Source organism: Seriola aureovittata, chromosome 14 (genome assembly GCF_021018895.1).
Source record: "Seriola aureovittata isolate HTS-2021-v1 ecotype China chromosome 14, ASM2101889v1, whole genome shotgun sequence".
In the NCBI taxonomy this organism is placed as follows: domain Eukaryota; kingdom Metazoa; phylum Chordata; class Actinopteri; order Carangiformes; family Carangidae; genus Seriola; species Seriola aureovittata.
Genome location: NC_079377.1, coordinates 18889046 through 18916656, shown reverse-complemented (window position 1 = coordinate 18916656; position 27611 = coordinate 18889046). Strand labels below are relative to the sequence as shown.

Here is a 27611-nt window from a genome sequence, read left to right as displayed (position 1 = left end):
TTTGCTATCTTGGTCAGAATTAAAATAACAATATTTAAGTTTGAACAATGCTTGGCTTTTGGAATGATTAACCCACTGGTGCACGTGTCCGGGCTGAAGAGGTTAGAAAACCAGACAAGTGAAAGGATATCATATCCAAACCTCAGCTTGTCCTCCAACTTCAGAGTGATGTACATCTGCTCCTGGATGCGGACATCATTTACAAAGGTCTGCAGAGGGAAGAAAAAAAACAACATTAACATAACAGTAACACAGAATGAACACAAATTCAACTATTATTTATGTGTACATGTGAACAGATAAAATCTTTCTTTCTAAGAAGCTTCAATGTAAGAAAATGTATAAAGGAAGAACAGGCATCTCATTAAAGTGGTGCAAGTTGTGTCACACACAGCAGTTAATTAATGCTGTAACTACCAGTTATATTCATTATTCAATAGTCTGACAATAAGTTTTTCAATGAATCGATCATTTCTAAAAAATATTGAAAACAGTGAATAATACCAATAATTACAATAACAACAGTCCGAACTCCGAAGCTATTCAGTTCACTCACATGGGGAATTCTTGCTGCCAGACAGTAATATTAAATTTGCATGTGGTTTGTAAGGTCCTAGTAAGCAGTAAGCCACTTTGAACAGTTAAGTTTCTTTATAAGAAATCTATACAGCTGAGACTAAAGGCCTGAGCATGACACTTAAATTGTTTTCTTTCTTTCTCCCCCACCCGTTCCCCCCTTTTCACTCCTCCTGCTACTATGCAGCTCTGAAATAGATCAGGTTTCACTAAACTGCAAATGAAATTCCATCATACTTGCACTACTGTTGTAATAAAACATTCCTGTCTCCTCTCTAGTGAGTTGAAAACATGACAGCTTAGAAACACAGCAGTGAAAGACCTCGAGTAAAGACAGTAAATGGTGGCACCGCCCGAACACAGCTTTTTACTCAGTGCTGTGGTAAATCTCTACATATCTACTGAGTCAGCAGGAAAAAACTTCCTCTGAATCCAGCTAAAGAAGCTGAATGGTTAATGACACAGCAGGAAGTGGCTCTGACTCTGACTTCCTGTTTGAGAGCTGGAGAGGATGTGAAGGACATTCTGCATATGTGTACAATGTGGTGGACTGTGACTGAGTGCTAATCACTGCACATGACTAACATCATGTGGCAACTGTAACTGGGTTTTACTGAGCTACAATGTCAAACAGACAAACATGGAGGGTGTACAGAGAAATACACAGTTTAAATGGGCTTCTTAAGGTTATAATACAAAATTCACTTTAAAAAGCCAGAAAAATGTTTTTTTTAATTTTGTTATGAAGTGTATAGTGTAAGTTTTGGTGTATCTTCTGTCTGTTAATCTGCTTAATCAATTCCCAAAATACCTTTTAAATAATACCTTTTTTACCATACAGTGTGTTTCTCCACACACTAGAAAAAGATTACAAAAAGAGAACAAAAGCCACACTGTAGTTTTCAACAATCCTATTAAAACATAATATGATTGGTTGCAAGTGTCACCTGAAATTCCATTAATGAAATGATTATAACCAGATTCTATCAATTATTCAATGATAATACGCCCGGCCTCCAATATACCATGCACTAAAGTAATTGTTCTGCCTCTCATACACTGGCTTCCTTCCTGCCTACTGTCCTGCTGTGTTTAGTTGTTGCCTCATGTTAATATCTCTACTAATGTCAATTTGGAGTGATAGCTAAATGTGTTTTGAGTTTTAGCGGCAGAGTGACCCTTTGGTTCATATTTGAATCACAGACTGTGCCCTTAAGTAGTGATTTGCATAATTAGGTTTAGATTCAAATTGACCTCAGCCCTGATATAAATCTTCATTGACACAGAGATTGATTAGGTCGTAGTCCCACTGACCGCCAAAAATAAGTTAACCTCTAACCCTTCACAACCTCCTTCATCTCCCTCTACTTTTACCTTGAATGTCTTTGGGTTTTTTTCCTCTGTGTCTCTTGATGTTTCTCCATCTTTGCATTCTCCATCCATCTCCCTCTAAAACCTCTTTTTCCTCCTCCAGATGCTTCAACTCATTCCCTTATCTCTCCCCATCCCTCATCCATCATGTGACCCCGCTTCTCTCCTTTGTTCATTTCTGTCCTTTCTACCTCCTCTTTCTCTTCGTACATTTATCTTTGTCCAAACTTCTCTCTGTTTTGCACATTTCTATCTGTGTACTCACCCCATTCAGGCTGCCCAGGTCCTTGACCTTGTGTTCATCAGTCCCAGCCTCGTAGTTGATGACTGCATGTTGCTTATCCACACTGCGGGACTTCAAACAAAAACATAAAAAACATTAACCAAAGGGTAACACTTGTGAACTTAACATGATCATTGAGATCTGATATTTAAGATCAAATGTAGTTGGTCCAGATTTATTAATAGAAAGAGGAAAATGTTGGTTTCACTTTATGTCAAAATGTCTTCCATAGTTTTCAACACATGTGCTGCATCAAGGTCACAGAGAAAGTGCATAAACTGCATAAACGCAACTGTTTCGTACACAAACCATTAGAGGGCTGTGTGAGACTGGAGAAAACTCTGCTATGTTAAAGCTCTGTGGAGGTATCAGCATCCTATGTCAAGAATGCAACCTTGATAGCAAGTCTCAATGTTACTATGTATGATATCTACAATGATATCAACTCAGAGCACATCAGCAGGTATTTCAATGTCTTGGACACTGCGCACATCATACCAGCACCTTCACATTCACAGACACCTTTACACACACTCACACAAATAAAGGAGAACAGTGGAGTAATGAAGGGCTGGAGGTGAAAGAATTGATTTTCTGCAGTGTGCAGATATGAGACCGTCAGCTGTTTTGAGGATAAATGGTATCCAACACTAACACTGCAACCTTCTGTATGGTTCGGTATTGTGGAATCTGGCAAATATCTCTCTCGTATATCAATGCCATAGAACATACCTAGACAGTATGCATTGACATTGACTGGTGAGCAAATTTTCTGCTTAGAAGGCCCTTCAGATACATCAATAAAATATAAGAAACTAAGTGACACCTTGCCCTGGAATAATTGATTGTAATGTTGGCATTAGCAGATTCTATTTGAATTTTTATTTCAGTGAATCAAAAATCTGCAATGTCTGAGTTTGCAGCTGCTTAACTGATGTTAAATTCCAGTATAATAAATTACAAATTTCTGATAAATATGTGAATATGTATAAACATGGGTCCACCTAACAAATCCATCTCTGGTGCTGAAATGCTGTGCAACTGAATAATTTTGTCTGACTCATGAATCACACAACCGGAACCAAAAAGTAAGTAATGTGCGGAATGAGATCCAGGCAAGAATGAGTTTATTGTACTGAGGTCAATCGGTGCTGATTCTGAGAGCTGAATCTCATATTCATATGACTCTTACCCACACACCAGTCACTCCTCTTGTTTAAACAAGAAGACAACTGGAGAGCAAAAATATAGTAAAAATTTTCATATAACGCTGAAGTAAAGCCAAGGGAAGCAGCGCCAGAGAACCAACCACTGAACAGATTATCTAAGTGAGATTAGGCCAGATCAAACAGGATAGAAAGCAATTGAGCTGCCTGTTGTACCTCACACTGCAGGGGAGAGCAGACGCATGGTGTTACAGATATACTGCTGACCAGCTGAATTCAAGCAGAGGCAACTTAGAATACAAATGTGGAGTATCTAAAAAGTGAGGGTCAGCTGAGTGGAAAAAAAAAACATCTGAAGTGAAAACTAACTTTTCAAAACAAGCAGATACAGTAAACTTCAGCAAAATGGGGATTAATAAATATGAATATTGTGGATAAAGGCAGTGAGTGAAAGAGAAGGGACAAAATTATGAAAAGAAGAAGAGATAAAGACATGAGGCACATTTGTATTCAAATGAGGAAATACACACACACACACACACTTCAGATCAGCTGAGCTATGAGATAGAACAAATAATTCTGAAAGACAGCAAAAGCTATAAAATCCTCACTGACTTCTTTTATCCAGTTCATTGCTACCCAGAGGGAAAATATATTGTATGATTCAGGCTGACATCATGGAGACTGTGTTCCTGTATTCAATACGCTCCTCCCCCTTTCCAATAAATAAATAAAGTCAGAACCCATTCCGATCACAGTTTGCAAACAGCACAACTGCCAGAAGCATATATATGTGTGTGTGATTGATGGAGAAAACAAGCTGCTGGCGAATTTCACAAGATGACACCAAAACTTCTACAACACACTCCCTCGGGCCACTCATCTAACAGTGTGATGATTCTCAGTAATACAATCATTTGAAGTTTTTATATTTGTCCGCGAGTGAGTGTGTTTTATTTGGTGCATGACACGAGCAGCACTTAACGTTCAGCCATGTGATGAGGACTTGCCTTGTTAAGGCAGTCACATGGAGGACAACTGTAAGCAGCTACACAAAGTCTTATACACACACACACACACACACACACACACACACACACACACACACACACACTAAGTCAAAAAATGTCCTCGATTTGGAAGATTCCCCTCATTTTTCTATAGTTCCAAAGACCTCACAAGGATAGGAATACTAAAACACACACAGACACACACACATTCACATGCAGGAGCAGTAGACCCTCAGGTCATCAGAGACATATTGTAGGAAAGTGATTGAAAAGTAAAACAGATCTTTAACAACTCCACATGCTTTAGTAAATTACCCTTATTACTGCTCTCTGGAAGTTTGAGAGGCCAGCTGTGAAACTAGTAAAAAAAAAAAAAACAGCAAACACAAGACTGAAAGGGCAACATGGTCAAACTTAGACATAGTGCTGCAGTCTATAACTGTGACATGTCTTCATAAATGAAGTGGTACGTTTGAGATGAATTCTTGACCTTTCAAACAGAACAATCTCTCCACAACAAGAACCTGAGGAATTCTCAAAAACGTTTTCAAAAAAAAAGTGAGAGATTTTGTGATAGGATCATTTTTACTGTATGCATTTTTATGTGTAGAACATATCCTCGTGACACTGCTAGGGTGCAAAAAAGTTGTGTTTGAATGTGCTTTGAAACTTCAAGTAAGGCTTGTGTCATCTCCATTTAGACTGTGTGACATAAACACTTCAGAAACAAACAACAACAAACTCTATTATCTTAACAGATTTTTTTCTGTCTCAATTGATAAAATTGGATGAAAATGGAGACTCTAAAAAAAAAATAATATCACAAGAAAATGTTTTGTATGTATTTGACCCAAAAAATATGTTGGCCCCTAATTTACATCAGTGGGGCAGTATGTCAATATATATATTTTTTGAGTGGCGCTCACCAATTAAACCGACTTCTGTTCAATGGCAGACTCCTTTGTGTTTCTGACACTAGTATCAGAAACAATAGATCCAATGACATGTAATATCTGGGATGTCTGTGAAATAATAAAGGTAGGCAATACCACACTGACTATTTTTACACTCTCTCTCACAACTGAAGAGTTTAAAGTGATCATGCAGGATGTTGGTAATGAGGCAGAGAAGCCATGTCAGTGAATAAAGTGAACTTCTCAAGTGAAAATGAAAGTTTTGAGAAAAACAGGGTAATGATACTGTGAACTTGGATTTAAAAAAGTGGAACTTTAATCGGTCATGAACTACTTTTCATTCACAAATGAAATGCATTTTACATGCTTTTATTCTACTGTTATGCTTTCCTCTTCAACCCATAAATCCCATTACTGGATTAGATTTCTACGATTTGACACTGTTAGGAGCGACGCCACCAATGGAACTAAATAGTATTAAGAAAGCATGGAGCATGATTTATTCTCACCAATAATAATTACATTACAAAAGAACTTATTAAGTGATGTATAGAAGGAAGGAACATAAAAAGAAATTTAGTTTAATGTGATAATATAATATAAAGCCTCAGAAATTTCATAAAACAGTAATCCTAATGTGAAAGTGAGAGTAATTTCCACCAACACAGTAAAAATGAATAAATATCAGTGAGAGTCCTGAATGACTTCTTGATGGTCAGACTGTTAGACAGGCACTGGTCCCAGTAACAACTTCTCTCAGCATGTAATGTCATAACAGAGGGTGCTGCAGCCATGGATGCACCCTCCACCCACTACAACCGACTCAGCCCAGATAAGATCTAACTCTAGAGGTATCTGCCCCACTTTCTATTAATAGTGCGGTGACCAGAGGTACACATGAGCATACTCGTGGTCCCTGGATGTATGCACAGCTGCAAAGACACCACTTCAGTGCACTAAGAGACACAAACACACACACACACACACACACGCACACACACACACGCACACACACAGGCATATAAACATGCTCTGCTACTGCAGCTCATATGTATTGTCCTGAGTCAGACTCAGCTTGACACAGATCGGTGTGAGGTCAGCAGCCTATTAAGGTGACTGAGAGGTACAAATGGAAGTCAGACTATGTGTGTCACCAGTTCTCATATTATGTTAAAACTTATTTATGTTTAACTCACTAAGACACATCTCATCTGTTCTGCTTCATTGAAGCTGCAGTGTTAGCGGAGAAATGGGTGTGTGACGTGTTGTCACCTGTAGCATGAGCTCGCAGTCATCCCGGCCGACAAAGATCATTTCCCGGGGGAGTCGGTGGCGAGTGCCCCCGCTGCTCACCAGGAACCAAGAGGTCACACTCATCTCTGCACCGCGCTACTGCCTCTGGTACACACCTGCTGGGACAAACGCAAATACATCTATGTTTAACTAATCTGTAATTCAATGAACAGAGTTGTCATTTAGCTGCAGTAGATCTCACAGCTGTAAAACTGCTGCCACAGCTTGAAATATTTACATGCAATCTCAATTTAAATGTTATTCTGTCCTCATGTCATGATATGAACATCCATACGGCAGCCATTCTTCAAACACCTAGTGAAACAGTTCTGACAAAGATCCTGAATCTCATAATCTAAATGAACCTTAGTGCATCACCTTTAAAAATAAGTAGTTCTAGTAAAATTCGGAGATAGTTGATAAATTCGGGAATTATGGAAAAAAGTTTTGAAGACAGTAAGCAAACAACAGCAGGGACACTTGCTTTCAATTCTATAAAGTTGTGAATGAATTTATTTTAGTGAGTTGTACTACACACCTCTGGTCCAGGTAGCTCACTGCTGATAGACCACTGACAGCACAACACAGCTAGGCCATCCTGAGAGAAGAGAAGAAAGAGGGAGAGTTTAGTTTTTGTCTTTTTCATTTCTCACACAACAGCAGAAGAACACATCATTTTCAACATAATAAAATTAATAGCGATGTATGAAAGAACATATGAAAAGATGAAATACGACGGCAGAATATTAGGCAAAGTGTAAACATTGCTGGAGATACACTGACTCAACCCACTCCATCTTGCTTCATTTTGTTTTGCTGGTAGGGGGAATGAGATTGAGTGGGCGGTCTTGCAATGTGATGCCTCACTGTCTACGCCTGGAAATGAACACTAAGCCAGCCAGTTAGACACATCCTTTCTCTCTCTCTGCCTGCCCTGATCATTGCCAGATGTTAGAGGAGGAAGTGATGTAGGAATGTTGGCTGGCCTCACCAGCAGGACATTTATGTTCCCTCCTGTCTCCCTCCTCCCCTGGCTCTCCTTCAGATGAGCTGGAAAGGAGGTCAAAGCCAGCCACTCTGACTTACTAACTGCCCCGGCCTAGAAGAGCAACATTCAGCATGTTATCTGTATGGCTGTTTCCTTACTGACTGACTACATAGCATGTTAGGAGTTTTGTTTAATGGCTTGTTGAGTGATTGGTCGGATTGGTGGGATATTCTCATAATTATTCATTCCAAAGTTAAACAGAGGCTTTAAAGGGAAGCTTTTCATGGTAATTTCAAATGTCACTAAAATAACAGGAGCTCTGTCGTATGTAGAAAGTGCCAAGAAAAGCTCATCAGAGAAGGAATTAAAGATTATTGAGCTAAGCTCTTGCTCACTTGACCTCATAAGTACTTCGTATACCAACTCAATAATCCCCTGGGTAAAATTTTAATCAACTGCACACCTCTGACGGTTCCTGACGCTGTTGGGAACGTAACTGTACAAACTCTGATGTCAGAGGGATGAGCGTTTCATGCCAGTAGCGATTTTATATGATGTATTAAACTTTGAGACAGTTGTGAAGTACTGTGATATATGTAATCTGCAGTCACAGATAAGTATTTTTTAAAATATTTTTTTTGTCATTTTTGAAGAGCATGATGAAATATATGGATGAAGAGTAAAAGAAAGACCTGCGACAGGTCATTGGTAAGACTGGTTCCGTCTAGAATGGTCCAGACTTATGTATTTCTTATTCTCATGAGAAATAATCAATAAAACAAAAATGAAATTACCATTTAGTTGAATCTATTACCCATTACCCATTACACTAACAATAACATTAAACTCATGCTAACCTTAACCAAATTAAATCTTTCAAACTTTTCAAACTTTCACCATAATACATTTCTGTGTCTTTCACCAAAATAACTCATCCTGACATTAGTGTAATAACTAAATTCAAGGAAAGACGGACCAAAGATGCAAGATTTGATTTACTTAAATAAATCCAAACATATCATCACTAGCCAAATTACAACCTCATACATATAAGATGTATGTCCTCTGCTATGTCACCATTCATAACACTATTTACCAACCATGGCAACACTGCAGTTAAATGACCACATTACGTGTCAGATATTATGAATATAGATCAGGTACTGTGTTTGGATGCAACACTGGAAAAACACACTATGCATACATTATCAGAGAAAGCCTACAAAGAAAGGCACTGCCATTACACTATAATTATGTGTGGTTGCCCCTCCCCACTGTAACCAAAGCATCAAACTCACTGCAGACTGCCAGGTTAACGAGAATGTGGTCGAGGAGCCTGAATAAGATACATACCAGCCTGTGTGGTGCCATTAAAAAAACTTCTTGCTATCACACATAAAAGAGATGGCACAGCTGGAGGAATGCAGTGGTGGCCCAGACTAAGGAGAGACAGCTGAGAAGGAAATACTGTCTGCTTTACATGTGCTCCTTACAGACCTAACGTTAAACACTCAGTTCACCCAAATTACAAAAAACACATTTTCTCACTTAACTTTGTTGATGAAAAAGGACAAAAAAAAAAAGATTTTGTTTTTGAAGAGTTGGTCAGAAATACCAGGCTATTTGAAACCTTGGGTTGCAAGAAATTTCAATCAACATTTTTCCCCGCTGTTTGACATTTTAAATAAAAGACTAGGGTTGCGACTATTAATTATTCAATTAATTGTTTGGGATATAAAATATTTGAAAATGCCTGTTGTAATTTCCCAGAGTCTAAGATTATGTCTTCAGATGGCTTGTTTGTTCAACAGTGAAAAACTAGTAGTCAATTTACTACTGTATTTGATAAAGCAAAGCATCTAATTCTCACATTCTCACATAACTGACTAATTGTTGCAGCTCTATTAAAAACAATTATTTGATAAAATAATCTGCAGATTAACAAACAGTGACAACAAGCATCATTATTCGCAAAAGTAATTACAATAAATAAGTGTTCAGGGAAATAAGACCTTTTTTTTTGTAATTTTAGGGGAACCAATCATTCCACCCATTTTGCTCTGACTCACTATGATTCATCATTTTTTGCTAATTTTCACATCAGTGACAGACCTACAGCAGTAAACACTAAAAGTTATCATCTGAAATGTAAAGCAGGAAGAGAGTTAAAATATCGGTAATGGACATTTTCAGCGTTTCAGTACTGACAAAAACAAACTGTTAACAGTCCCGTTTCTCTCTAATCCTCATGCTACCCATTCACCAGCTTTCTTACTGGGGCTAATAAGGAGGAATAGTGACCTCATGGTTTTGGCAGGAATTCCCAAACTCCCAAACCAACACTTATACTATCTCCCACACACTCACACACACACAGAATTGAGGAGTGAAAGGGCAGGATTATTCCAAGCTGACTGTGAATTCTTTGTGTGGAGGAGATGGCAAGGACAGGAAGCATGCACAGTACTTCCTGTGGTGGACACTCATCTTTAGTGCTTATGTTGATTTGTTGACTGTCTGAGATGCCTGAAAAAACATGTGTTATCTACAGTGCGGATGCTAATTCACAACTCAAAGGAACTGAATCACATCGTCATGAGGAAAATTATCTTAAACTCTAACAATGGACAGATTTGAATCAAATGAGTATAAGCATTGTTATTACTTTTCATGATACAATAATAGGATGTTCAGAAATTAAAAATAAGTAGGGGGTTACAAAGCGGTCCTGGATGATTCGATTTATCAGCTGTGACTAATTGCTTTTACAGCTATGTTTCCGTTTGTTTCCGTCCTCCGTCTTTTCAACAATTCAAATCTCTTCCCTCCACTCTGAACCAGCCAATCACAAGCACAAGCTGATGGGATACCGGAAGTTGCGTCAGTGAGCACCGGCTCCTTAATCGTCATCACCTCATATGTTTCTTCACTGCAACACATGGCTGCTGCTCTCCACGTAGCATCTGGTTCCACTGAGTGTCCCAGGATGATGCAACAGCTGGGTAACCATCAGCACTACTCATCTGCTTTTTTCTCTTTAACCTCCCAGACCGTCACATAACCATCACAACCCCCGATAGCTGACTCAGACCACATCACACACACACTGACAGCTGCTGTGTGTAGCCTCCACACACACATTTACACAAACATCCACATGCTAAGCAAACATGTGTGAGAAGGACAGTAGGAGAAAGGAAAAGACAGACAGGCACAGAAAGACTACTCATACTTTCGTCACACATTTCCGCATGGTCTTATGATGAGAGCCAAACTTAGCCCTTGTAAGGGTGTGGCTGTGCTCCTTCATCGTAAAAATGGAGCTTAATCTCAGTGCAGTTACATTAAAACTTACCACAGCAACAGAGGATGCTCACTCTACAGAACTCGTGTTGTAAAAAACACGTTTGGCACTCCCTATGTGCTGTACTTTTATGGGAAACAGAAGTGAGAAAAGAATGACACTGTCAAATATCATATTTTGCTACATATATAGCACAACGGTCATTCAATTTAAAGATTCTAAGCATGAACTGTTCTGAACTGTCATGTCTGGTTGGATCACAGGAGAAATCCTCTGGCAGACAGGAGGTGATGCACTTTATGTTTACAAGAGCAGCAAAGGTTGACTGTTCTCATATAAATAGCACTCACAGCAGTTACAGTAGCTTGAATGGTGATAGTGCCCTTGGCTGAACAGACAGAGAAAAAAGGAAAGGCAGCTTAATAGCAAAGATGTTGCCAGAATGTAAATAACATGACTCTTTAGATTAACACTTAATGTAAGGTGTGAAATTCAGGTTCTGACATGCATATTGTAATCAATATTGTGGCTTTGCAACAATGGAAAGAGATAACAAAGAGGGTACGTGCTAGACAACACCTTGGAGGTATAAGTAAAACCAATAACGGGAAAGTGCATCGAAGGACAAACAGAAAAGCAGCAGCCGATGCAAGGTCAGTTAGGACTTTCAAATCGAAGTCAATAAGTAATAGACAAGAGAGGGAGAATTGGTCTTGCAACCATAGAGATGCTTTGGGACCAGGGAAGCCTACAGACCCTGAGGGGGGTAAAGAACAAACCAGGCAACAGATTCGAGATGAGATAGCCAAACAACCTCTGGACAGACGAGACAAACGGACGGACAGACAGACAAAGGCTTGTCTAGTCCCCAATGGTTGAATCTACTGCAGATTTACAGACATGAAAGTGTTCAGTAGAGGAGGTATACAATCTATTGTTCCTCTCTAAACTTCAGGCAAAAGGAGAGAATGGCCTTTTTCTATGATAACAAGGGGAATCAATATTTTGTCAGTTATATGAGCTATACTTTGTTGCTTTTTGGGCAGTGAACTTTATTATGTTGTAAACTTTAAAGTCTTATCATCTAGAAACTGATTCTGTATGCATGTGTGATGCCAGTGTCACACTTGCATATAACTTACAGTACTTTATATGTAATATGTGTCAAGGCTAAACCTCTGACAAGTAAATATATATTTCTACAGGGCAGTATATACGAAAAGTTCTTGGTCTAAAATTAAGAGTGCACAAAGGAGCACACTACGGCTGCTCCAGGGATATCAGTCTGTAAGTGTTTGATTCCATTTGACATTTGAATCAAGTTGGCCTACTTTACCTCTCCTCATAAATGAAAAATAGCCATCAAAGACCAAAAAAGCTCACTCAATATATTCTGATGAAGGGACCTCCTTTGACTTCGAAGAAACTTGTCTAAACCTTTTCTTTGTCAGATCACTCCAACCTGAATTCAACATAGTAATTTGTCAGAGAAAACCTCAAAATACAGTTGCTGACATCCTTTATAAGTATGTCTGTGCTTTTGAGTTTGCCATCATAGAGGCTCATTATGAGACCTGAGGCTGTAGTTTTACAGTGTGTATCCCAGCCAAGGATGCTCATCCAGCTTCCAAACAATGCTTGGACAGGTGAAGACAAGTAAGGATGGAAAACATTTTGACACATACAGTCAATGAGATCAGCTGGATCATTAGCCATTTTCTCTCACGTTCAATGACATGTACATATCCAACAACAGTAGCACAATAATATGTATCAAATGAGAAAGAAAGATGTCTTTACATTTGACTAAAGTGGGTCATGCTTTTCCCACTCTGCTTTTGTAAATCTGGCTCCTGCAATTGGAATAAGATCAAACGTAAATTTTGAATATAAATTGAAAAAATGTAACAGAGAAAAAAAATAATTCATGCTATTGAATGAGACATTTTGAACAGTTTATAATTTATGCAGCCAGATAAAGACTATGCACCAACATTAATCTCTTTATGACAAAAATATAGCACCATACAGGGAGATGTTCAATCATTATGGTGTCAGTATAGTCTGCAGAAACTTAAGTGTGCATGTATGGCTTTATGTGTGTTAATATGGCTCATACAGTACATGCAATATAAGGGTGAAAAAAAAGAAAATCCCCATGCAGCAGAAAAGACCATATGGTGCTGAAAAGCGGCCACATGCATCACATGAGCAGTTGGCGAGAGGAACAAACAAGCAAACACCTCCATTTAGCCAGCATCCGTCCAGCTTGCTTCATTGTTATCACCATACACAACCCAGCCCTCCCCTGGCCTTAAGACATAAACCCAGCACATGCTCTGTGACCCCTATGATCCACATGACCTACAGACTTACATATAGAAATATACACTTCATGGATGTTGAGGGCTGTAAAGCATTGTGGTAAAAAAACAAAACAAAAACACAGTCTTCCCTGCAGCACTATCTGAGAAAGTGAAGTTATTATTCCTATGGAGTATAAGGGGGAGAAAACCAGCACTCTGAACGAGCTCTCGCAAAGATAAAGAGATAATAAAAAATAGATAATTAATAATCCAAGAGAGTTAATGAAGCACATGCCCTGCAGCATAGTCTTTTCCTGCGTATGTGATTAATTCTCCAAAGCATGTGAGCGTGGTGTACATTTTTCAGATAATATACTGAGATACACTCATTCCTGGAGGCAATTTTCTCAATGGGGAATGGCAGCAGAAGAATTAATGAAGTAAACTGATGTGCAAACTTAAAGTAAACATCAAAATGTTGGAACAATAAGATATTAGACTAGAATTAAAACGATTAGTTGAGTATAGTATTTGTCAATCTACAGAACATAAATCGGCAATAATATATATAATAAATAAATCACTGTAGTATGGTCCCATGGGCTTTTGTGACTCCTGCTGAGCACATAATGACTGACCCGTGGCCCTTTAACAGGAACATTAGTATTTGGCCAACCCTGCCACGTTGATTATGGCACCAACAGTAATGCTGCCCACAGCAATAGCCTCAGCAGCAGACAAAAATAGTGAACACCCTCACTCTGAAATCCACACTGGCACTTAGGAGGAAAAAAACATCAATGTTAGCATAACAGGACAATCAGGGGGGAGCCTGGCAGAGGGAGAGATAGGAATGGAAACTGCCCAAATACAAGATCAATATCTGCAGTGGAAAGATGCACAAAATACTGGAAAGTCATAAGGGAGTGTGTTACACCCCAAAACAGATGTGAAGGTCATTCTGTTTTATTTTTCATTTAGAGAAGTCAGAAAAAGCCAAACACGCCCTTGATGATTATGTTTTTTTCTGTTTTCTGCTCTGCTGTGATGTCTCTACCCATTTTTTTTTTTTTTTACCACAGACTTTTCTATTCACCTTCCTTGTTTCTCTCTGTGACACAAGTAGGAGCTTCACCAGGCAAAGCTATCTGACTCACATAACCCTTTATACAGATTACAGAAGTAATCAGATTCAGATTCACTGCTATTTTTAACCATAGACTCTCTGGTACAATACTCTTAAACACAAAAACATCTTGAATGGAATAGGATAGATTAGAATATTAGGTTGTTTTCGGTTACAAATAAAACTCCCCGGCCACTGAAGTAAAATGAACTCACTTCCTAAACTTCCTACTATACACAATAGCCGTGGGCAGGCCGGACAACAAAGTCCTCATTCCCAACTATACACTAGAATAGAAAATAGGGTCATATTTTTGAAGCAAACCATTACTCTACTACATATACACACTACTCATTGGACACCAAGTTATCATAAGAATTATGATACTGAACCAGACACCAAGTGGTATCAGATATGAGATACCAAGTTGCAGAGGTGAAATAGCCAGCTTTAAATTTATTGTGTCTGTTCAGTATTAATAGTAAACTTATGACAGTGCACATCGAGTGTTAACAAATAGCAGCTAACAATAGTCAGCTTGGTGACTGTAGGAATTTATATGATGTTAAGGTTTAGAGTTTTCCACAAGAAAAACAGAACAACACAATACGACTTCAACAAATATAAAAATAGAGTGCACTATTTCTATTTATTCACATGGTTTCCTATGTTATCATCAGCACTTTAAAAATGTTAATGGACAGGTATGGGGGCAGGCTGGGCTTTAGTCTAGCTAGGACATTGCTGCGGTGAAACCGTCCTGTGACACTGACACAGTTTTTAAAAATGCAACCGCCTGTAGAGCCAACCAGCCTGCCGGCAGCCACATTTGCAGAGAGGACACGAAGGAGATGGAAAAAGGCAGGGTGAAAGAGAGAAAGGAGGAAAAAAAAGGAGCAAAACTGGACTGGAGGGTATTATCTGCACATTCTATGGCTCAAACCCAAAAAATTTGAATTCTTACAGCTGAGGGAGGAGGAGACTAACAAGACTGACTGATGTGCAGCATATAGTTCTGAAGCTGTCCAAGAACATATCAGTCCTGTAAATGAACAGCCAACTGTGTTTCAAACACAGACCAGGAATGCAAGTAGTCTTCATTGGTACCCTTGACTCCCTTAGATGCAATTAAGGGAAATGATCAGGACGAATAAATACAATCAGGCTGCTGCTAAGAATAGATGTCTCCGTTTCAAATGTTTTGAACAGTTGAGTAACTTGTACCTGTCATGAGTCTGCTTCAAGCATTTGAACTGAAATCATAACAGTCTGTCATCTGATAAGTAAGCAATAATTATTACATCTTGCATAGATTTGTTTGTAAGATCCATGCAAATAAGGCATCTTAAAGATGTTTGTCAGTGCACAATGAGACAGTATTAAAGATACCATAATGCATTTAGACCATACCGTTTGCTAATCGCTTGCTATTTCCCAAAGTTTTATATCTTATGTGATGATGACAGCAAAACTCTAACTCAACACAAAGAGAGCGGATGCATGTAGGCCAGCTACATCTGCCCCCACGAAAACAAAGCCTCCACACAGGAGAGAGAGGAGGGGGTCTGACATCGGGAAACACTCTGCAGCTACATTACAGTCAAATACCTACTCATATATTCTACCCTTCAGGAAATATAAAGAGACACAAAGGGCACCCCGACGCTGCTATGTTTCTAATGAGACAAGTTAAACACAAAGCGCTCAATGTGATCGTCCTTCGTTGATGTGCATCCTGTCTCTGTAGCCTCCGTGTGGTTACAGGAGGATGCAACTAAAAAAAACAGGTCAATAACAAATAATAATAGCATAGAGGGCAAATGTGGCCGTTTTTTTTTTCCAACAGAGACAGCAAAGTGGCGAGGCTGTGTCGCTTTACAAAGGCGGAGCAGGGCAGACTGGTCATGCTGCTGCTGCTGCTGACAATAGTAGCCATCCAGTTAGCCAACAGACCAGAGTCAGACCAGTCTGTTTAGCCGTTATAAGCACGACTGGGTGTTTGTTGAGCTTGTTTATTAAAGGTTGTACACCAATTTGAATCCAGGTATTGTGTTTCTAATGGGAGAAGCTCCAAAATCTACCGAGAATTTTGTATCAACATGAGCACCCACACAGACATCAATAGATGGGCAGCAGAAAAGCAGAAAACCGACTCTTTCTATTTTTTCTCTAGCGTAAACTTCACCTGAGTCTAACGGTCGACTACCTAGCTAGAAGCATACTGTTAGGTTATATATTCTACTGTTTGCTAAATAAAAGTAAAAGTCCACTCCTCACTTACCCTTTTCCCTTTCTGGTGTGTGTTGCTGTTGAAGGTGTGTGTGTATGTGTGTGTGTGTGTGTGTGAGGAGCCCAGCCCTGCCGTTGCAGCAGTTCAGTCTGGCTCTGTGCGTCGGCCTTCTCCCCTTCCGTTGCTCAGCAGTAACGCTGCTCCCTGCAAGAGAGCGGCGAGCGGACCCACGTCCTGACAGAAGCGTCACAGCGGCGGGGATAACAACCAGGACTACCGGCCACAACTTTCACAATAAAATCAGAGCGAAAACATCATGCAGAAGAGCTCATGGTTGAAGTGACAGGCTTCGTTTCTAGGAAGTTGTGTGGCACAATCTGGGCCCCATACACAGCTTTAACCCCCCCCCCCCCTTGTCCTTTTAATTAATGTTTCATGCCTTTAACTGAATTAGCAAGTAAACACGTGCATCTCTTGTGGTGATCAAAGCAGCCAATAGTTAAGTGTATGAGCATTAGAAAATACGTCAGCTTCTTTTCTCAACGTACTGTATCCATCACATTTTTCCTACATTATACCCTGATTACAAGACAAAGGTAGAAAGTCATCTTATTCAGGCCTTGACACTGTGAAAGGATTCCTGCATTTCGTAATTAAATCACACAAAACTATTCATTTGGTCCAACAGTACTTGTTTACATATGCTAGCTAATAATATAAATATTCAAATTTGCAAATAAAAACAAACTTTAGCTGAAGAGCTATTGCACCCTGAGTCCCAACACACCTAAAAGGATTTTATATTATTAATGTAAAATGTATTTAATATTTGAGTTGCAAACCTTGTCCTGATGTGTGTAAAACATATAACATATACATCAGTGTCTGATAAGAAGTATGCTTTGTTATGTGGACTATGTTCGTGTGCCATGAGCTCATATAAACAATTTTTATAAAGCTTCTAGAAGTGTGTGCAGATATTTTTGCCCACATAAATTGATTGGAAATAAATACACGTGTAACTGATGTTACCTTGTCTGGCTTATAACTTTTTTGATTTGCAAAAAAGGAAGGACATTTGGAGTAGCTGTAAATCAGGAAAATATGAAAGTCATGATGAGAATTTCCTTTGCAGCATGTATGGGGTTTTCAACTGAGACAATCATACTGTTTGGGCTATCATAAATGAGTTGCAGCTGCAAGGTACTTCCAAATGTAATGGTAAATTGTACAGGATGAAATATAGCCAACTGAAATGCACGGTTTAAGGCAGGGGGATGTAAAGAAAATTCTTTACAGATGGCAGAGGCGGATATTATGCAAGGACTGACTCAAATTACATATGCAGCTCATCTGATTCAGCTTTTAATTTTGAAAGCGTATGTCGTCATTTCCTGTGTTTGAGTGTGTGTGTGTGAGTCTAGCTTCACATCGTTCATCCTCAGCAGCGCCTGCGTCTACACTTCCAACCGTGGATGCTTCCAACTCTACCAGAAGTCCATGTCAGACAGAACCGGGTGGGCGGGTTTCCTGGACTCACTGGTCACGTTTCAGGGTCTTTTGCTACTGTACCATTAGCTGGGCTGAGCCGCTGGCAATATGATATTTTATACTGAAAATGATGGCAGTGCCTGCTGCATGGTGCGCAGCTCAAATGAATGAGTATGCCCTGCAACAACTACAGACACGATCTAATTAAATGAGGATGTTGAAATTCAAGAACATAATAGTATCACCGGCTCGTTTTGTTGGCCAACACTTAAAAGTATTTATAGGCCTATATTTATTTGTAGACCGCTTAATGACAACACTGTCATTGCAAATAAACGCTTATGAAAACCTAATCGGACCGAAAAGACGGCCTAATCTGTTCATTTGGAGGTTACTGGCAAAATGTTTTGTTTGCATCTAACGTTATAGATGACTGGACGAGAAATCCTTTCCAAACTACCAAAAAAGAAAATAAAACGACGAAGACTAAATTTGTTATTATTTTAAAAGAGTGTTTTTTAAATGTATACTTCCAATAAAACAAATTGCCTAAAGCAAAAGATAATTTATAACCATGCGAAAAAAAAATTCAAAATCGAAACGCTACACTCTTGTTTTGTCCGGCACAGTGACGTAAAGACGTTACGTCCTCTTTGGCGTAAAAGCACTCGGTTTATAAATAGGGCCGTGCCGCTTGAAAAGGCGGGGCGTTTGTCTCATTTATTTTTGAACAGTATATCTAACCCTGTGTACTTTTTAAAAAATATTTTGTGATTTTAAACAGTAGGTTTATTTTTCAAGGTCAGTTATTAAGTCAGCGCCTACTTTTATTGTAGTTAAAGGCTGGATGTTTCCATAAAATATCAAGTTAATTTGAAGTAGTATTAAACATATAAACATCATGGGTGTGATGTTTATATGTTTAATTTTCCCAAATAGCATGATAATTTATAGCGAAGCTGTACTGTACATTTAAATGGTCTTACCTGTTGGTTGCCGGTCAACATTTCCTTCCGGTAGATAAGGTCGCACAAATCGAACAGCTCCGTCCGTTAGAGGTTGGAGCAGGAATGTGCTGGTTGTGCTGTTACTAGCAAATTGACTGACAATATGGACGATCCGCGGGACATTCAAACTTCCAAGCGAAACGGGAGCTCCAGGTCGTTATTATCGGCCGGTTCCGCGGTGGCTATGGAGATTAAACGGAAGAAAATACGACAGAGCACCTTGTTCCTGCAAACAGAGGTATGGGCAAAGAGAATCGGAGAGGTCTTGTGTGTTTTGACGTAAACCATAGTGACAGCGAAGTTGACGCCGGGGGCCGTCCAAAGTACAACGATACTAACTTGAATAAGCCAGGTTCGATTTTTAGTTAACACAGCTTCAGTAACGAACAGATTTTTCGGTAGCCTGTGTCAAAAAAAAAACTTGTAGATAACGACTGAATTTTCTAACGTCTGTCTCGAAAGTTCACACACACCAACAGACACTGGCTTTCAGTTCCTTGGGATAAAGCTGGTTTGTACCAGTTGTCCAACAGGGGAGTTGCCCCTTTTATTCAGTTCCCCCGAAACCAGATCCATGTACTCTTTGCATTGTGTTGCTAAGCATGTAACGAAATAATGCTTTTGCCTTTGTTTTAACACCGCTCAAACTAATGTCCTTTCAGGCCAAAAGCATGAAACGATGCCCAAGTCTTCTGAATGACACTCTGCAGATAGTAGAGGATATGAATTTGTTGTACATACGACAGATTTCTAAGAAGTTACAGGTGCATATTTTAGATGGTAATATGGAGAATGATGATGTTTTGAATACCCAGTACAACTGTGCATGTACATCTGGACAGTTTATAACCCACAGCAATTCAAATTTCCATACCAAATTGAAAAGGCGATATTTTTAATTTAGCTTTAGTTTTCAAACTAAATTATATCGGACATCATCATACTCCATTCAAGCCACTTCATTTATTAGTTTAGACCAACCCTAATACATTTTTCCAACAACTGCTGACATGTTCTTTGCAGTATGCCACTCATACATTTCCATTCTGCATTTTATGCCCTCAAAATTGCTTATGATCTACATAGGTTTTTGTACTTAATGTGATTCTACTCCCATTCATCACATTGGCATTATAGTCAATATAAAACCCCTTGATCCTTCCTGCATGCATCATTTCACCTCACACTCTACTACAAAAAGTTGCTCTCGAGTGATGAAAAGACTTTGGCTTCACTGCTACTAGTTTAAAAGCTCTAAACATTCAACTGCAAAAATTAGTTAATACATTGATAGAGAAATAGTTGGCAACTATTTTGATAATTGATTAATTTCTAAGTAATTTCTCAGGGTTAGGGTGCAATGTTACCTTGCACTCTAACAATGGATGGACATTTTTCATTTTCTTGTCATTTTTTAGACAGAATGAAAAATTGATAAAAGATAGTCCTCAGATTAATTAATAAGGAAAACAACCTTTAGTTGCAGCCCTACATAAGTCTATCATTGTCAGATTGAGTGTGGTTTTAGCTACCAGTGGTACGAGAAGATCACTTTTCTTGAGAGACCTGTACTATTCTGTTGTCATATTTCTGTCATTCACAAGGAACTGTGAAAGCTTTAGCTTGTTTGTGCCAGAAAGGTTGTACCTTACGTCATCATTCCAGATACAGAGGCATACAAGGTGAGGGCTGGAAGAAGATGCTGGAAGTCTAAAAAGTGTTTGTGTAACTGAAATTTATATGCATTACTTGCTGACTTTAGATCACCAAAGTGATGTAACACCTTCAACACTAGAAGGTATTTTTATTGTTTAGCCAAAAACAACATTCAAGGGCAACTTCACTCCAACTCCAGTTTTGCAAAATTCATCATGTCCATCTCATCTCCTTCTGCTATAGCATATTGTTTGATAGACTATCACAATTCAAAACATCATTGCAAGCCATCAGCCTGTATTTTGACATGGATTAATTTGGTCATTTTGAAATTTCTCCTGTGTATGTTATGACCATGAAGAACACTAACTTGCAAGAAAAGCTGGACTTTGAGGTGCGAATGCGAGAGGGGGCCTATAAGCTGCTGCTCGCCTGCAGTAAGAGAGAACAGGTTCTTAATGCCTCCAAGAACCTGCTGACCTGTAATGCCAGGATCAAGGCTTATTTCACTCAGCTGCAGAAGAAAAAAGAGGAGCAGGACATGATGGGAGCAGTCAACAGGTAAGGAATCGGATGCTTGCTGTATTATTGCTGTGAGTTTTCACTTGCAGTCTTTGGTGTTCAGTTTCAGTACAAATTAGCAAAATATATAGATCAAACTGTAACATATATGGAATATAAATCTCAAGTTCAGTGAAGAATTATGTTGAACAAAGTGAAAAAATGAAGATAGGACTGCAGGATTTTAGAAGAGGGTTTTAAAATTTAAGTTCTGTTTTGTTGCAGTAAAGTGGTTATATTGATACACATTGTGATTAATTATTATAGTCAATTCAAATTTGTGTTTCAGACTTTCAGATCCAGTTTCAGATGACCGTGTGCCCTGTAATGGGACAATTGCACTGTCTGGTAAGTGTCCCTCCCACTTTGTCCAGAATCATTCAGCACTGGACACTCAAAAATATATACAAAAATATTGTATATAGCTCAAAATTAAGTCAGATTTTAATTGTTTTTATGCTGATTTAATTCCACAAAACTGATATAGAGCATTTTGGAAATAAACTCTTAAGAGTGTTGCTTTGTGACCTTTCTGCTCCTCTCTGCTGATGTAGGGCTGCGTATTCCTTTGATGTGGAGGGATTCAGACCACTTTAACAACAAAGGGAGTAAGTTTGTCCTGGTTTTGCTACCATTCATGCTTTGCCTCATGTTATTGTGTGTATAATTGTTGTACCGGCACGTCTTGTGCCCCCTTTGTATTTATTAGGCTCTCGTCGAGTGGCGATGTTCTGTCTGATGCAGATTGGCTCCGAGGTGTTTGACACAGAGATGTTGGTGGTGGACAGATCAGTCACTGATGTCTGCTTTGAGGGATTCACCATCTTGTAAGTATATTTTGTACATATCAAATACGGAGAGTAGTATACTTAGAAAAGCTGCACTTAAAGGCCCATTTTGGTGCTGCTGCACAGTAGCAAGAAAAAATTCTGTATTGTGGCGTTATACTAAGAATATGTTGCTGGAAATTTGTCTTTATTTAGCAACATAACTAGCAGAATATGTATTTGACACATTCCCTGACACATTCCCTCCCACATCCCTCACTTGTAAGTCGCTTTGGATAAAAGCATCTGCCAAATGAGTAAATGTAATGTAATTATTTTTAGTGATGTTTTAAGTCAAAATTTCTGTGCAGTGAAATGTACTGTTTATGAATCTTTTAGTGTTTTGTTTTTAGTTGTTTTTAATATAATGGTTTATATTAATGTCTATGCTGTAATTGCAATTTCTTTCATCTCATAGTAAAGAAGCAGTTCCTGAGTTTGAGCTGAAGGTGGAGCTGTGGAGCTGTGCCCTGGAGGAAGAGCTCACCTTGGTAAACACGCCAAAGAAGCTGGCCAAGAAGCTTCGCAACTCCTTTGGAAAAACTGCTGGGAAGAAGCTCTGCCCTCTGCTGGACACTCCAGACCCTGACACCTTCCTGCAGTATAACCCCATACCCTCGTATGTATTGTGTTATCCCATAAAACCCTTTACAGACTCTTTGCTCTCTATTTAAGGTTTTTGCAGTTGGGAATGAACTCGATTATGGCTTGTTACTGGAACAAAGGATGCAGCTGCAGACTAGCGCAACAGGGTGGTAAACAAATCTCAGAGTGAGAAGACTGAAATAAAGCTTTAACATTCATTACACAGCTATTTTATTTTAAAATAGTGCATGTTTTTAATGCATCCCATTGTGTTTTATTTGTGTCTGAGACTGTCTGACACTTTCAACTAAACATCTGTAAGTGATGCATACCAAATATTCAGTGGAAGGATAAACATTGGGATCATTAAGCCTTTGAATGAGGCAGCAAAATACTGCATATTTACATGTGCACATATTAAGGTTAGAGGTTTGTACATCAATGTATCTTATGATTTTAATGGTAGAATTAGAGTTGAGCATGAATCTTAAGCCTGAGAAGCCAAGAAATTAAAATAAGTCAATGCAGTATACATGAAATAATGCTACTCTACCTATGTGTTTGTGTGTGCATCTACCTGTACCAGTGGGGCCAAGTACAGCCTCCTGGCCTACACTACTCTGTGTCTACCCGAGGCTGAAGGCAGCTTCCAGTCTCATTCCCTCATTGTCCTCCAAAACGGTAAGAGACAAAGGCACAGACATTTAATATCTAGGGATATAAAGGGATTATGCTTTTTAGCTCCTGATTTGATTCGGTACTAGGGCAATAATACAATATTTTCACACCATTAAAATTGAAAGCTAAAATTAAACAAAATAACTGATGATTGAAGTTTAGCTTGGATTACTTTTCTTACTATGCATGAGTGATTAAAGGGATAAGAAAGTTGGTGCTCAGGCACGTTTTTGTTATTCAGCTCTATGTTCAGGGGTAAACCTTTGGTATGAGTTTGAACTGCGGTTCATTGGTGGTCAAGTCCACAGAATTAAAAATGAGTGTTATCGTAAAAGGCTCATGTAACAGGAAGCTCCCTCATGTCTGCCCTGGGTATTTGACATTTAAAACTACACCTTTTATGATGGGGAAAAAAAGGTAGCAACTTCTGTATCTTCTCTATTTATATTGAAATTATTCTTAATGATTTTTAAATTTATCTTAACATAAAGCATGTAATAATTAAGATTAATGTATGTAGATCTCTATATTTTTGGGGTTTTATTTACACTGTTGCTCTTGAACCCCACAGCCGAGTGGTCATCTTGGCTTCCACTTTATGGCAACCTCTGCTGCCGGTTGGTGGCCCAGCCTGCCTGTATGACACAGAGCATGATGACCGGCTACCTGAGCCAGAAGGTGTGTTGACTGCTGTTATCATTAGCATTAGCCCAGACGCTCGTTTCAAGGTTATATACTTTAGTTTCTTTGTTTCTTTCTGGTGATTTCCAGCAAAGTGTGGAGGGATTGAACCGCTGCTGCAGTCTTTACTGTGTCTTGAGTGCTGGCTTTTTGTCCTGTTACTTCACCCCAGAAGAAATTGACGCAAAAGTGCAGCCCACTCTCAATGTACCCGTCAATAAGGTGAGAGAGTAGTGAAAATTCAGACCTTCACATTCCACACTCACTTGTATTTCTTGCTCACAGTTGTTCTATTGAATTTACTGGAATTTTGAAATACCTTACCACAGTAGCAATGTAGAGATTACAAAAAGGTTCATTGTTCATTTAAAAAAATATATAAGATATTTCCCTTTGTTACCTACTATCAAAACATTAAAGTAATGGAAAAAGTTATGGCTACAGTTCTGTCTTCTATTAGATAAATAAATGTAAAGGCAGAAAAGTAAAAATGTTAATAACACCAGGAATAGATATTGTTGTTATCCCTGTTATTGTAATTATTATCACAACTTTATTATATCTAATTGAAATTGTGTGGTTCATGGAAATTTGGATTAAATAAAAACATAATCCATTATTTTTTATTTAAAACTTAGTTTTGCGTAACATTTGCAGAATAACCAAAACACAAAATGCCACATTACTCATTACTTGCTTGCATCTTTGGCATTTTGCTGCTGAATTAATTTTTTCCTGCAGTATCAGCGATGTACTTTTTAGTGTAATATCTCTCAGAGCTCTCATTTGTATACTGTGGAGCTCATTTTCATCTTATGGTAAGTTTGTTTTTCTGTCGTCTCCACAGGGCACTCGGATCCGTGTGATGGAGAAGGAGTCAGCAGGCCATAAATCCAGGAGTCTGTCCATCATCAACCCTTCACCAGAGGGATCTCACACCATTGTCTTCACCACAGACACCAGGGAGGAACTGGAGGACTGGCTGGACGCCCTCCACCAGCATCTCTATGATCAGAGTGAGTGGGTTTTTGTCCAAACATACTGCAAAAAACGTTTGTATGTGTATATAAAAAAAATTATAGGTTACATAAACACACGAATGTACAAAGCTGGAACACGTTAGTATGTTTCTATGAAAGGTTTTGGATGAGTTTGAGATTGTATGAAGAGAAGGTGCAGTGTGAAACTAAAATAGTGGGTGCACATATATTTAGCTAAACTCCTCTTAGCAAGAACAGATAGTACAAGCTTTTATTTTTGCCTCTCATGACTCTCCTTGTTTATAACCAGGCCAGTGGCTGCACTGCTGCAACCAGCTAATGAAGATCGAGGTCACATCACCACGGAAACCATCACTCTTCCTCACCAAGCAGGCTGACTCTGTTTACAACGACCTTAGTGAGTAGAGTAATTGGGACGAGTGGCTAAAATGAGTTAGATGGAGGTTGATAATTCCCTGCTTGCTTGATGGGGAATGTTTTGCAGGATTTTCATTTGCATTTTATTTATGTATCCATTTATAGCACACATTATTTGAGTACTTAAAACATCTCATTGAAATGAATATATTCCATTAACCATGCATAATAGTTTTAATTTCAGTGGTGACGCATGTAAATAAAATCCTTTTACATGATAATTAGAATGTGTGCTCATGTGTCATTGTGATATTTAATTTTCATAATACATCAAGCTTGGAAAAAGACAAAACTGACATTCAATAAATGTATTTAATTTCAATATTTATTCAATTTGTTTGTTTTGCAGGTATAAATTCACCTACCAAATTTGAGAGCATCACTGACATTATCCATAACAAGATAGAGGAGACAGATGGCTGCTTTCTAATTGGTCATGAAGAGGAGAAGGAGGCACCTAATTGGTCCACTCTGTTTGATGGATCCCATTCAGTGGTGGTGCAGAAGAGTATTCTGTCCCAGAGCAAAACCTCCACCCCTTGCTCAAGCCCCAACACCAGCTCTACACCCGTTGAAAACAAGAAGCGGCGTGCCCCGCCCCCTCCTTCTGACAGAGAGCCTTATGCTCCTCCCGCCCGTCCTGCCAGACCACCCCCCCCCCTGCTTCGCTTCATCATCCTCTTCCTCTCTCATACCAGGAGAAGGAGAACTCCAGCACTAGCGCTTCACGCCCGGCAACAAGGTCCAAAACTGGCAGACCATCTCTGGATGCCAAGTTTTCTGCGATCATCCAGCAGCTTCAGCGCAACAACACCGGAGGAGCCGGAGCCCTCAGTCGGAAAAATGCTCCACTGGGCGTTCTTGATATACAACCACAAGGTCAGCCTCAGCCCCCTCTCCCGCAGCTGGAGTACCAGAACCACCACACTGAGACCCCTGAAACCACAGCTGAACACAACTTTGTCAGACCCAGTCACGGTCCCATTCCTGCACCAAGGAGCAAACTGAGGAAGTCTTTCAGAGAGAGGATGAACCTTAAAGCCTTGTGACCTACCTGGATTTAACCAACTAGCCCTAATTTACCACTAATACTAAGTATAACAACTAACTGTTGTTCTAAAACTTTTCAAGTGAGCTGGGTAATGTTGATAAAGTCAGATATCACAATGTATATGACTGCATCTCAATAGTTATACTGTGACTTTTTGGGCATGACTGTTTGCCCTTTAACTTTTAAAAAGGAACAGTTTATCATTTTGGGAATTATGTTTATCTGTTTTCTTGCCAATAATTATAAGAGTAGATTAATACCATTCTCATATCTGTACGCCAAATTTGAAGCTGGAGCCACGAAATGGCAAGCTTAGCTCAGCATAACAAGTGGAAACAAGGAGAAACAGCTAGCTTGGCTCTAATGAAGCATTACAAAATCTGCCTACCAGCACATCCGAAGGTCACTAATTAACATGCTATATCTTATTTGTTTAATCCGTACAAAAAAATAATTAAGTTACAGTTTTACGGGGGATTATGTGTCAGACTCTTTTTCTTGGCTGAGAGCAGTGACTTCCAGTCTTGTCATCACCAGAAGAATAACCCTCTAATCCACACCAGAAAGTCACTGCTTCCAGCCAAGAAAAGTATTACACATAAACCCCTTTAAACTGCAATTTATACTTTTATCACTTTGATTATTGTACAGATTAAACAAAAGACATATAACTTGTTCATTAGTGAGCTTTAGATGTGCTGGCATGCAGATTTGGTTACCTTTGAACAGAGCCAGGCTAGCTGTTTCCCCTTGCTTTCAGTCTTTGTGCTAAGGTAAGCTAACCATCTCCCAGCTCCAGCTTCATATTGAACAGATAGATAAGATAGTGGTATCAATCTTCTCATCTACCTCTCAGCAGCAAAGTGAATAAGTGTATTTCCCAAAATGTCAAACAATTCGTATAACCTAACGGATGGGTGGGTGGCACGGCCTCTTAAAGTTCCCCACTACATCCATCATGACAACCCAAATCCCAGTTGACACCTCATATCACAATATCAATATTGTATTGATACATCTCCAACTCCAATCTCCATTTATAAACTTTTTTCATGTGCAGCTAACCCATAGACGAAATTGAAAGCTGTA

General features: G+C 39.0%; 2 protein-coding genes across 8 annotated transcripts in view; one reads left to right on the top strand and one right to left on the bottom strand.

The window, feature by feature from the left end:
- The window catches only part of cep170aa (centrosomal protein 170Aa), a 40743-nt gene extending 23971 nt beyond the window's left edge, over positions 1-16772 (bottom strand). For 6 of the 7 annotated variants that reach the window (XM_056394968.1, XM_056394972.1, XM_056394971.1 and 3 more), the window contains exons 1-5: positions 16619-16772; positions 7152-7211; positions 6593-6729; positions 2213-2302; positions 131-209 (exon numbers count right to left, since the gene is read on the bottom strand). In XM_056394968.1, the coding sequence (XP_056250943.1) occupies positions 131-209; positions 2213-2302; positions 6593-6697 (274 nt within the window). In that variant the 5' untranslated portion in view covers positions 6698-6729; positions 7152-7211; positions 16619-16772. Of the gene's footprint in view, positions 1-130; positions 210-2212; positions 2303-6592; positions 6733-7151; positions 7212-16618 lie in introns of all 7 variants that reach the window. The other variant, XM_056394969.1, reaches the window with a different exon arrangement.
- Positions 16773-19088: 2316 nt separating this feature from the next.
- On the top strand, positions 19089-26880 carry rtkn2 (rhotekin 2). The gene is given in 13 exon segments (XM_056394642.1): positions 19089-19303; positions 21083-21282; positions 21572-21630; positions 21837-21890; positions 21992-22109; positions 22528-22728; positions 23281-23375; positions 23944-24050; positions 24144-24275; positions 24901-25069; positions 25344-25451; positions 25821-26123; positions 26126-26880. Coding segments are annotated over 13 exon segments (2076 nt in total). The 5' UTR covers positions 19089-19168; the 3' UTR covers positions 26521-26880.
- The last annotated feature ends 731 nt before the right edge of the window (positions 26881-27611 follow it).